At 43.4% G+C, this 13,521-nt stretch overlaps 1 protein-coding gene across 1 annotated transcript in view; it reads right to left on the reverse strand.

The window, feature by feature from the left end:
* LOC309558458 (uncharacterized protein) overlaps window positions 1–13,521 on the reverse strand; it is a gene marked incomplete at its 3' end in the record, with an annotated part of 148,825 nt that overhangs the window by 100,498 nt on the left and 34,806 nt on the right. Inside the window, exon 2 of the mRNA XM_082261530.1 lies at window positions 156–282. Within this exon, the coding sequence (XP_082117656.1) occupies window positions 156–282 (127 nt within the window). The remainder of the gene's footprint in view (window positions 1–155; window positions 283–13,521) is intronic.

Here is a 13,521-nt window from a genome sequence, read left to right on the forward strand (position 1 = left end):
GGCGGGTAGCGAACAAGCAACATTTGCCGCGAACCGACCGCCGGGCGAACTGCAAGGCCATCTCTAGAAGAAAGTCTTCAACTGTCTACAATATTAAAATAATTTCAATAGATTCACAGTATGTATGTGATATTCAGTTTGGGATTTCTGCTTACTTGTAGATAAATAACGGGACAATGAAATCAGCAGAGTAATCTTCTCGGTCTGAATCCAAAATGTTTGTCAGTGTGTTCTCAAAGCCTGTGTCCCATTTTACCTCAGTGTCCAGCGGTAGAAAATTTCCTAGAATGAGAAGAGAAAAGTAGAGGAGAGAATATTAAAAATTCTGGTATTGCAATTAACTAAGGCTGATCATAGATGGCCAGATGAGTCACCAAGATGAAAGATAGTGAATTTGTGGTTCAGTATGATCTGCTCCAAACAGATGCATAAAGGTTTTTACACAAATTTAAAAAACAGGGATGAGTCCACTCAACTAGGGATGATCGGACGGTGCGGGTCGACCATCGGTTTGACCCGAACATTGGGTGTTTGAAATTCGGCCAAATTCCGAACTTTTTGCGGTAAAAGTTCGAAATTCGGCCACCAGAACCGCCCAAAATGCAACGGGACAGGAACTAGGCTTTAAAAGCCCATGATTGGCCCAGAAACATCAGTAAAAGCCAATTGAGGGGGAATACGCCCCCCAGTATATAACATAGCCCCGCCAAACCTCTAGCACTGTAATACAGAGGCTGAGGAAGAGAGTGGAAGCATTTGTGTTTCTCCTGCTGCTTTTAGTGTGAGGAAAGGGATATGCAGTGTAGTTAGGATACTATATACCACTATATTTAGATTCAACAATCTAGTTTTTGTAGGGATAGTTAAAGGTGTCAGGGTGACCGTAGTGTAGTTTAGTATGAACTGACTCTGCCATGCCAGGGTGACCGAACTCTGCCATGTCAGGGTGACCCCACTACGCAGATTCTGGGTTAGGGGTATACAGTGGGTACGGAAAGTATTCAGACCCCCTTAAATTTTTCACTCTTTGTTATATTGCAGCCATTTGCTAAAATCATTTAGGTTCATTCTTCTTCCTCATTATTGTACACATAGCACCCCATACTGACAGAAAAACACAGAATTGTTGACATTGTTGCAGATTTATTAAAAAAGAAAAACTGAAATATCACATGGTCCTAAGTATTCAGACCCTTTGCTCAGTATTTAGTAGAAGCCCCCTTTTGATCTAATACAGCCAGGAGTCTTTTTGGGAAAGATGCAACAAGTCTTCCACACCTGGATTTGGGGATCCTCTGCCATTCCTCCTTGCAGATCCTCTCCAGTTCTGTCAGGTTGGATGGTAAACGTTGGTGGACAGCCATTTTTAGGTCTCTCTAGAGATGCTCAATTGGGTTTAAGTCAGGGCTCTGGCTGGGCCATTCAAGAACAGTCACGGAGTTGTTGTGAAGCCACTCCTTCGTTATTTTAGCTGTGTGCTTAGGGTCATTGTCTTGTTGGAAGGTAAACCTTCGGCCCAGTCTGAGGTCCAGAGCACTCTGGAGAATGTTTTTGTCCAGGATATCCCTGTACTTGGCCGCATTCATCTTTCCCTCGATTGCAACCAGTCATCCTGTCCCTGCAGCTGAAAAACACCCCCACAGCATGATGCTGCCACCACCATGCTTCACTGTTGGGACTGTATTGGACAGGTGATGAGCAGTGCCTGGTTTTCTCCACACATACCGCTTAGAATTAAGGCCAAAAAGTTCTATTTTGGTTTCATCAGACCAGAGAATCTTATTTCTCACCATCTTGGAGTCCTTCAGGTGTTTTTTAGCAAACTCCATGCGGGCTTTCATGTGTCTTACACTGAGGAGAGGCTTCCGTCGGGCCACTCTGCCATAAAGCCCCGACTGGTGGAGGGCTGCAGTGATGGTTGACTTTCTACAACTTTCTCCCATCTCCTGACTGCATCTCTGGAGCTCAGCCACAGTGATCTTTGGGTTCTTCTTTACCTCTCTCACCAAGGCTCTTCTCCCCCGATAGCTCAGTTTGGCCGGATGGCCAGCTCTAGGAAGGGTTCTGGTTGTCCCAAACGTCTTCCATTTGAGGATTATGGAGGCCACTGTCCTCTTAGGAACCTTAAGTGCAGCAGAAATCTTTTTGTAACCTTGGCCAGATCTGTGCCTTGCCACAATTCTGTCTCTGAGCTCTTCAGGCAGTTCCTTTGACCTCATGATTCTCATTTGCTCTGACATGCATTGTGATCTGGAAGGTCTTATATAGACAGGTGTGTGGCTTTCCTAATCAAGTCCAATCAGTATAATCAAACACAGCTGGACTCAAATGAAGGTGTAGAACCATCTCAAGGATGATCAGAAGAAATGGAAAGCACCTGAGTTAAATATATGAGTGTCACAGCAAAGGGTCTGAATACTTAGGACCATGTGATATTTCAGTTTTTCTTTTTTAATAAATCTGCAACAATGTCAACAATTCTGTGTTTTTCTGTCAATATGGGGTGCTATGTGTACATTCATGAGGAAGAAGAATGAACCTAAATGATTTTAGCAAATGGCTGCAATATAACAAAGAGTGAAAAATTTAAGGGGGTCTGAATACTTTCCGTACCCACTGTACATATACATATATATATATACATACATATGTGTGTGTGTATATATATATATATATATATATATATATATATATATGTGTATATATATATATATATACCCCTATACAGAAGTTCAGATGTCATGCCTGCCTCCAAACGCCTTAAAAAAACACAGAAAAAACGCCTGAAACAAAAATGCCCAGGTGTGAAAGAAGGGTAACACCATCCTTGCGCTACTGAAATTCTAATATATACAGTAATAATCTATTATAATCTAATAAATAATCAGTTTTTTTTTTTTCTGGTTCTGGACATACTACAGAGCTGAAACTTCACAGGTACACTTTTTAGACCCCCCAGACACTAAATCCAAAGAAATATCATTTTTTTTTTTTCAATAATTTTTTCAATAATTGGCTCTCTATCAAAAACGAAAATTTTTAAGAACCTTTTTTTGCCTGATTCATAGTCCCTGGGGCATGACCCAGAACCCTAGGCACTTTAAGGGGCATTTATTGGGTTTTAGGGCTTCAAAATGTTGTTTTTTTATTCCAGAAGTTCGGGTCCCATTAATTTCAATAGGGTTCTGGAAACCGAACCAAACTTTATGGAAATTTGGTGGTTCTGGTCGAACCAAACCTTTCAAAAGTTCCATCATCCCTACATTTAACAAAAACCATGTCGAATAGCAGAGGCCATTCAAAGATAAGGTAATACCCACGTGGTGTGAAAGGCAAAAAAGGGAAACTTTATTTTTTTTTTGTCTAAAAACGTTTATTGAAAATGTTTCGGTACAAAACATACAATGCATAATAAAACATCCATACATCATATATATAGTTTTGTAATATACATATAAAAATATAAATCTAAAAAATAAAAAAAATAAATGTTCTCTTCTTCCATTTAGAAGAACCAACTGTAATATCCTCAGTAATAGCAAGATATTTAAGTATATCAATATCAATAGGATTCAGAAATGTACAAATGGTATATTGAGGTAAAGGTTAATGCAAACATATTGTATTAGGGATTGACTGGAGGTGCATCAATTTGTGAAGCTTTGTACGTGAGCCAAGGGTTCCACTTTAGGTCATATATGTGTTTGGTGTTAGTAATGGAGTGTTGTAAATACTCCATATGTCTTATTTCCTCAACTCTACTAAGAACCTGTGGTCAGGGGACAAAATCTTTTTTCCATTGTAGAGCGATTGTCCAGTGAGCCGCTACACAGATCGTGTGAACAAGTTGTTGGAATTTGGAGGGTGTATCGTGTATGCTCTGGAAAAATATGCAGTGGAAGTGTGTCAGTTCAAGACTCTTACCGGCCATCTTGTCCACAATCTTGAACAGTTCGGACCATATTTGTTTGACCCTGTTACACTCCCAGAATATATGTAAGAGTGTTCCAAGGTTTGAACAACCACGAAAACATAGAGGGGAGGTGTCTGGAAAGAATATATTTAATTGGCGTGTAGTACCACCTGGTGAATAGCTTAACTGCTGTCTCTCTAATAGAAAGGGATCTGGTGCATTTGCGCAGGTTTGACCACATTTGATTCCATTCACCAACCGAGTACACTGTATCAAAGTCTGTCTCCCACTTCATCATATATGATAATTTAATATCTAAGTGTTGAGAGTTAAGATCATTGTATATGATAGAGATGAGACCTCTGCCCCCAGGTGTTGTAGAGCAGATATGTTCAAAGAGTGTTACCGGAGAGCCGGAGGGCTTAGGTAGAGATGATTCAAAGAATTGTCTAATTCGTAGATAGTTTGATTTCTCAGAGTCTGGCATGTTGTATGAGTTAGAAAAATTGGTAAAAGGAAGAAATACTCCTCCATGATAGAAATTTGAAAGTTTAACAATATTTCTATCTATCCATTGTGAAAAATCCGAAGGGGAGACAAAAGCTTCCACAAATCTGGGGTCTCCTGAGAATGAGGCTCCCGGAGGAGGGTTGGAGATCAGAGATCCCTCCTTTTTAAACTTATTCCAAAGTTCTAATGAGTCTGAAACTATAGTATTTCGCGGAGCAATCCGACTCACCCAATTACCCGTGGACCACAGTATACTCGGGAGATGAAAGGGGGTTACTGACTGCTCCTCAAATCTAATCCAAGGGGCAGTAGGAGAATGGATATTCCATTGGGTTAGCTGGGATAATCTGCATGCGACATAATAGTACCACAGCTGCGGGAGGCCCAGGCCTCCCAACCTGTGAGATCGATAAAGTATGGCTTTATTATATCTAGGCCTCCTGCTGTTCCAGACAAACTTATTTATGATTGATTGGATCTTAGAGACGTAACCCTTTGAAAGGGCAATTGGAAGAGATCTAAACAGGTAAAGGATTTTAGGGAGTATGGTCATTTTAATGGCAGTGATTTTTCCAAGGAAGGAAAGGGAGTATGAGGACCACGTTTGTAGGGTGCTTCGGATTTTGATTATTAATGGGGGAAAGTTGCGTTGAAAAAGAGAATCGTAAGATCTAGTTAGTTGAATTCCTAGATAAAGAATTGAGTCAGAGGGCCACGTAAATGGGAACTGATTTCTCAGAGATTCCACCTCCAACTGTGTAAAATTGATCGGAAGGGCCGTTGATTTAGATATGTTAATGTGAAGACCTGAGAGAGCGTCAAATGAGTTAAGTACTTGTAGCAAGTTCGGAATCGATGTGCAGGGGTTCGAAAGAAATAGAAGGGTGTCATCTGCATACAGATTAAGTTTGAATGTTTCATTTCCTTTGTCGTATCCCATAATGTTCGGGTTTTGTAAAATAGCGATCGAGAGGGGTTCTAATGCGAGGGCAAATAAAAGGGAGGAGAGGGGGCAACTCTGTCTGGTTCCCCTGCCTAGTGGGAAGACCAGGGATTCTAACTCTAGTCTTGGGGTTGTGATACAGTGCCGAGAATCCATTAACAAACTCACCGTCAAAACCGAATTTGGACAATACCAATTGCAAATATTGCCATGAGACACTATCAAATGCCTTGTGAATATCCAAGCCCAAAAGAAGTCGTTTTTTGTTGAATAATTTTGCATCCTGGATAATGTTACACACTAACCTAATGTTATCAGTGATCTGTCTATCTGGTATAAAGCCTGTTTGATAGGGTGAAATTAGGGTGGTGATGATGGATGATTGTCTATTAGACAATATTTTGCTGTATAATTTGAGGTCATTATTTATGACTGATATTGGTCTGTAATTTTGTGAGTTGGAGAGATCTTTGTTGGGTTTTGGTATTAATGACATATTGGCCAGAAGCATTTCATCAGGGAATTTGCCTCCTTGTAATACAAAATTAAATAAACTAGTGAGTTTAGGGGCAAGAATTGTGGCAAATTTTTAACAGTATATGGCGGTGTAACCGTCTGGGCCTGGTGCTGAGGAGTTTTTAAGACTTTTAATGACCTGTAAAATTTCCTCAGTCGTAATGGGAGTGTTTAATTTAGTAATCTGTGCAGGAGTTAAATGTGGTATTGGCAAGGAGTCCAACCAGTTTTGAGTAATGTGTGATGAAGCTTCTGTAGGAGGAGAGAGTAGGTTTGAGTAAAAATCCTCAAATATCTTCACCACTTCTCTAGGATGTGTTGTAGTTCGACCAGAGGGGGTGTTCAGTTTGTATATATGAGGTGGTTTGATTGCCTGATTCAGCTTCCTGGCAAACATGGTGGAGGCTGTGTTACCGTGGAGGAGAAATCTGGCTCTGGAATACCTCAATGATTTTTCAGCGTTATAGGATAGTATATTGTTAAGTTCTTTCCGTTTCTCATCAATTTTTAATCTGATTTCATTATCGAGAAGGGCATTTGGGTTCTTATGTAGTTTATCGAGTTCTATAGAGAGAGCATGAATAGTTTGGGTGCAAATTTTGTTTTGGGAAACTGCTTTAGTGATCAAATTGCCTCGCATATAGGCTTTGTGTGTGATCCATGTGTTAGCAATAGAGGTGTACTGATCTTGGTTAAGGAGAAAGAATTCGCTCAGTGCTGCCGTCAAGTCCTGTTCCACCACCACATCTGAAATCAGAGATTCGTTTAATCTCCACGAATATGGAGTAGGGGATAGGCCTATAAATTTTGTTACGAAGGAGACAATGTGGTGGTCCGACCATACACAATGACATATTTCAGCAGAGAGCGAATTCACTAAGATAATCAGCGAGCAAAAAATATAATCAATTCTGGCTGATGTGTTGTGAGGGTTAGAAAAGAATGTGAATTCCTTAGCTCCTACGTTAAGAGTGCGCCAGGTATCTATCAATTGGGGCTCCTGAATTTTCCTAGTAATTGATTTCGGGAAAGTTTTGGCTGAGGAAGTTGGATTACTTCTGTCCAGAGCAGGGTGTGCCCCCATGTTGAAATCTTCACCCAAAATTGTGTGTGAGGAGTGATATTTCTCTAGTGTTGTAAAAAACTTGCGGAAAAATTGTGTGGAAGAACCGTTTGGTGCATACACATTTGCAATTATTAGTTCTTTACCCATGATTCTTCCTTTCAGAATAATATACCTACTATCTGGATCCTTATATAAATCCTGTACTTCAAAGGGGAATGATTTGTGGATAAAGATAGCTACTCCCCTGCTTTTGGAGGAATATAATGTGTAATAGGCTTGATTGTAGGCCTTGTGAAAGTATTTTGGGTGACTAGACTCTGCAAAGTGAGTCTCTTGGATCAATATAATTTTAGCGCCCAACCTTTTATAGTTGTGAAAGGCTTTACTTCTCTTAATGGGTGTGTTAAATCCCTGCACATTATGGGAAATACATTTAATGTTCATTTGTACTACAAGAACAGTTAGTCTGGAACGGATTGTCAGGGATTAAAATTAGATCGCTCTTGGTGAACCGTGAGGGGTCAGGAGGTCTATGCATTAACCAAGAGTTCTGAAATAGGTACAAAAAGGAGGATAAAATAATGTTGGTAAAGTAGAGAATTTTGCCGTATGGATGACGGCTGTGAAGCAAAAATGAAGAAAAAACTTGTCAATTCCAAAAAAATGTTATAACATAGATAATTGAACATTCTTTTAACCTTGGATCAGATTACCTATAGGTAACTGAAGATAAAGGAAAAATAACCGGAGAGGGGTCCTCTCCTAAAACAGCTCCCGTGAAGCCACCAGCCAAATTTAAGCCAGCAGAACTCACGTGAGCTGAGTGGGGGAAACATGACCGTAAATTTGTTTTAACTCTGAAACGTTGTAATACGCACAATGAAAACATTGCATTAACAACCTCACAAATGCAACTTCAAAATACATCAAGTTTTGTGATTATAAATGTAGCCTCTCACAAAATCCACACACCGAGAGGAAAAGAAAAAGAAAAAAAAAAAAAAAAAATATTGGTAAGGGGAAGATTACCGCAGTTCCAACTTCAGACATAAGATGTCAGTATAGTAGCAATATCATAGTTTCCCTTACCACCCGCGCCCAACATCAACGTCCAACATAGGCAATCTTGGCAGGGATCCATGTGCTTATTCCCGGATTGACAGTCACATCTTGTTTCTTGATATCTGTATGGGAAGACAAAAAAAAAAAAAAAAAAAAGGAAAAAATATACCAAGGGTGGTCGTAGTAAAATCGCATCTGGGAGAGAAAAAAAAAAAAAAATTTAAGGCCTCGGCATGTGAAGAAAGTAAGTGTTAATATATTTTGAGATGCTCAACCAATTTCGTTCCTGAATCTGCGACGATCTCTTCTGGAGGCTGGAGTTTGCCACAAGGGAGAGAGCCTCGGTGAGGCGGGAGGATGAGGGATCGTAGAGGGGTCCAACAAACCCAACTTGACTAAAATTTCTTGGCCTTCTGGTACGTTTGTGGCGATGTACGTGGAGCCCTTATGAGGGATGATGAGTTTAAGGGGGGAACCCCCAGCGGTATCTCAGGCGTGCGGATTGCAGGACAGATGTGACATCCTTCATCTCACGTCTTCTCTCCAGGGTAGCTTGTGATATATCCGGATAAATCTGGAGACGATGCCCGTCGATCATAATATTCTGCGAATTCCTGGCAGCTCTCAAGATTTCTTCTTTAACCCGAAAATCTTTCATGCAGAGAATTATGTCTCTGGGTGGTTTGTCTGCAGGCGGTTTAGGGCGAAGAGCACGATGAATGCGGTCGCAGATGAAGTGATTATCGTCGTGTTCGGGTAACAAAGACTTGAAAAGTCTGTTGACTGTAGGGACCAGCTCTGCATAGGACTCAGGGATACCTCTTAACCTCAAGTTATTTCTTCTATTTCTGTTATCGAGGTCTTCCACCTGAGACTGGAGATGGGTAAAAGCGGAGTTTAACGCTTCATGATCCCTGCTGAGCTCTTTTTTTCACGAGACACAGTTCATCATGTTTCGTTTCTAGCCTGTCGGTTCTGCCACCTAAGGCTGCTATCTCCTGAGAAAGTGTCGTGGCGGTTTTGTCCAGTTCTGTTTTGAACTTAGAGGCCAGTTTATTGTACATAGCTTCCAAACTACTGTCCAAGTCCATTTTAGTGAGAGATACAGTTCAATTATTGGAAGATGCATTTTGTTGCGAGGGATTTTGCTGTGAAGACATGACGGTATTGTCCTTCATTATGGAGGGACTGTCAGAAATGACCTGGGGCCTACCACAGCTCTCCCTTGTTCTCAGCAGATAATGTGTTAGGGATGTCTTGGGTGATTTGCGATTTTTTTTACGATTGGAAGACATGCAAGATGTCTGTGATTTGCAGGGGGTGATATTTATGGGTATCAAATAGTATTCTTATGGCCCCTGAGGTTGATAGTTATAATTCACCGCATAGATCTGTGCGTTTAAGTAAACATATTTTTCCCCGCCACTCTTGCGCCCTTTAAGTTAGTGTCACATATCAGCTGGATCCAGTAGCTTTGTGGGTGTATAGTGTGTATGTGTATAGGGTGTATGTGTATAGAGAAGTTAACTGATGCTTTATTGTATTATATATGCAGAGCCACTAGAGTCCAAGACATCAAGTCACAAACTGGTACACAGAATCAGACTTGGGAGAAATCTATGGTGCAATGTTCTGCAGGTGGTGAGAGCAAGATGGGACCAGATATATGACAGTCTCTAGAATCTTCAAAGCTTCCAGGTGTCAAAATATATGTGATAGTGAACACTAGTGTCAATGGGACAGAAATATGACCATAGAGCTTGGTGGGGTTCTGTATGAGAGATACAGGTCTTTGGAGCTATGATAGCAGGGAGGCTGCAGAAGATTTCTCCTCCTTATTCACCTCTTATCTCATTCCCTCCCCCCCTTCTTCCTGAGGGGATAGGTATCAAGGGCTCAGATTGTGATAGGATACTTCCGTGCCCTGATGTATCTGCGATTGTGCGGCAGCGGCGGGCAGGAGGGGTCTCAAATTTAGGCCGCGGCTTCAGCCTGTGGAGGGCCTCGGGTAGGCCGCACGTCCCCGGGGCTCCCAAACCTGCTCTATAGTCCCAGGTAACCTGTCCTGATGAGGTCTGGTGGAGGGATCAGTGTCCGCCTCGCCCCAAAAGAGGTCTGGTGAGTGGACTTTGTAGGCAAGATGGCTGGCGGCCGCGGGTGGAGTGAGAGGTACGGGCCGCCTGCGGGCCCCCGAGTGTCCCACTTTTTGTTGCGGTATATGGAGATGCCAGGGAGGACGTTCCGGTGGGGGATCAGCGGTGCCTACCTGGCTCCTGATGGCCGATGCGGTATTTAGGAAAGTCCGGTGGCCGCGGAGGTCCGAGTAGGCCCGAGTAGGCCGCGAACAGCGTCCGTCACAGATGACTAAAATACCACTAGAGTCAGCGGGAGTCCCTCCTGTCCCCAGGTGTGTTTTCGGGGTAAGGATGCCCGAGAATTCCGCGGATGGTTAGGGATTAGAATTGCAGGCCCTGAAGCTCCTGTATCCTGCGTCCGGCTCGGCTGACGGTCGGCCACTTTATTTAACCACTTGCCGACTGCCTAACGACGATTTACGTCGGCAGTCAGCCCCTCACAGGCAAAGTGACGTAGGTCTACGTCGCTAGTCTGTGAGGCTCTAGGGCTGAAGGCGCACTCCCGCTCCTGCTCGCTCCCGGACCACCACCACGCGTGTGAGCGGCGGACCCGATGTCCGCCACTCACTCGCGATCATCGGTTACACCGAGAGAAAGGCAGGCGGTTAATGTAAACAAAGCCACCTGTCATTCCCACCTGTGTAACAGCACAGATCATACGGTATGTAGGACCGTTGATCTCTGCTGTTACACACACAGCCACATCCAATCACAGTTAGAAGCACGCCCCTAGCGACACACTTAACCCCTCCTTCTCAAATAAAGTTAACTCCTTCCCTGCCAGTGTCATTTTTACAGTAACAGTGCATATGTATAGCCCCCAAAAGTGTCAAAAATGTCAGTCAAGGGTCCGATCTGTCCGTAGCAATGTCGCAGTCCCGCAAAAAAAATTGCAGATCGCCGCCATTACTTGTTAAAAAAAAAAAAAAACAATAAAAATTACAAAAATCTTTCCCTTAGATAGTAAACGCAATAACTTTTGCGCAAACCAATCAAAATACGCTTTTTGCGATTTTTTTTACCAAACATATGTAGCAGAAAACAAATTGGCCTAAAATGTTAAAAAATTTTGATTTTTAAATTTTTTTTTTGGGGGGGGGGGGGATTTCATATAAAAAAATGTGAAAAAAATGAATTTTTGTAAAATCTTACCGTAAAATTCCTTTCTCTGAGTCCTCTGAGAGTCGCCACCCACTCATACAGTCTTCACCAATGGGTATTGACCTATTATCCAAAGGAGCAAGCTAGGCATAAGACTTGTTAAAAAACAAAGTAATTTACATAGACACACCTATGGGGGCTGTACTACTGGTCCAATACCCCCCCCCCCCCCGCTATCAGCCATCCCAACTCAGTTTGGTAGCAAGCAGTTAAAGTCCAAAGAACCCCAAAAAAGAGGGGCCGGGGAGGCGACTATCAGAGGACTCAGAGAAAGGAATTTTACGGTAAGATTTTACAAAAATTCAGTTTTCTCTTACGTCCTCTGACAGTTGCCGCCCACTCATACAGTTTTCACCAATGGGATGTCTCAAAGCAGTGTAGACATGAGGGGTGGGAAGCGCAACCATCACAAAGGCAACGCAGCACCCAAGGCAGAGAAAGGAACCTTACGTGAACAGAAAGGTATCCTCTGGGTAACAGAAAAGCTCAACTGGAGCAACAACCCAGGAAAGCAAATAAACAGGGGGGAAAAACATCCCCAACAGCCAGGGCCCTGCAAAAACTAGGGTCCCCTTAAGGTACTGCCGCACACAAAACTTTGCGGCCAAAGGAGGCATCTGCTGATGCTAGAACATCAAGTTTGTAAAATTTTGAAAAGATGTGCACAGACGACCAAGTCGCAGCCTTGCACACCTGGGCCACCGAAGCCTGATGCCGGAAGGCCCAGGACGCACTCACCGCTCTGGTAGAGTGCGCCTTGACAGGGAAGGGAGGTACCCGACCCTTAAGCGAATAGGCCTGTACAATCGTCTGTCTGATCCATTTTGAAATGGTCGCCGCAGATGCAGCCATATCCTTCCGAGGTCCCTCAGGAAGGACAAAAAGAGAATCCGACTTCCGAAAGGATTAGGTGGTTGACAGGTAAACCCTGATTGCCCTGACAACATCCAAGGAATGTAAGGCAAACTCCTTAGGATGCTTTGGATTCGCACAAAGCGAAGGCAAAACAATATCCTTATTAAGGTGGAAATCAGAAACCACCTTCGGAAGAAAAGACTGGTTAGGTCGCAAGACCACCTTATCCTTATGAACCACCAAGGGGAGCGGCAGGACAAGGCCGCCAACGCCAACTCTGACACTCTGCGGGCAGAAGTGATCGCCACTAGAGTTGAGCGGACACCTGGATGTCCGTGTTCGGCGGGTTCAGCCGAACTTGAAAAAAAAGTCCGGGTCCGTGTCCCGGACTTTTTCCGAACTTTACCCGGACACCGAACCCCATTGAAGTCAATGGGGACCTGAACTTCCAGGCACTAAAATGGCTCTAAAAAACCAATGGAAAGGGCTAGAGTGCTGCAAATGGCAGCAAAACATAGTTAAGAGCATGGCAAGTGCTCTGCAAACAAATGTGGATAGGGAAATAACTTAAAACAAAAAAAAAAAACAAAAATAAAACAATTTTCTTCATCTGTGAAGGACGAGGCCCATATGGAGTAGAAGTGAGGTTGAGGTGGCGGTGGATGTGGCGGTGTAGGTGGAAGCGGCGGTGGAGGGGGACGAAGTAGCCAACACTGCTTTTTTTCAGTCATTTTAAATTAGGGTACACCCCAAAAGAGTGAGAAAGATCAAAAATATAACAATGGCTGGGTAAGGTCGGTATCCATCTCTATTCTGCACAAGGTACGGAAAAGTCCTGTGGGATCCATGCCTGGTTCATTTTAATGAATGTGAGCTTGTCCACATTGTCTCTGGACAGGCGGCTGCTCTTGTCTGTGATAACGCCCCCAGCCGTGCTAAATACACGTTCAGATAATACACTGGCTGCAGGGCATGCCAGCACCTCCAAGGCGTAAAGGGCAAACTCAGGCCATGTGCCCAATTTGGAGACCTAGAAGTTTAAGGGTTCTTCTGAGGTGCTGGCGGTGCCCTGGCTGCGTTGGCGACCTCTTCCTCCTCCTCCTTGGCCTTGTGCTTCCACTGTGGCCCCGCTGTCAGGTGGGAATGCCAGCAGAATCGCGTCTACCAGCGTGCGCTTGTACTCGCGCATCTTGCGATCACGCTCCAGTGAGTGAATTAAGGATGGTACGTTGTCCTTGTAACGGGGATTCAGCAGCGTGGCCACCCAGTAATCAGCACAAGTTAGAATGTGGGCAACTCGGCGGTTGTTGGGGAGACACTGCTGCATGTAATCGCTCATGTGTACCAGGCTGCCCAGAGG

Source organism: Pelophylax lessonae, assembly GCF_965119305.1.
Source record: "Pelophylax lessonae genome assembly, chromosome: 6".
Taxonomy (NCBI): Eukaryota; Metazoa; Chordata; class Amphibia; order Anura; family Ranidae; genus Pelophylax; species Pelophylax lessonae.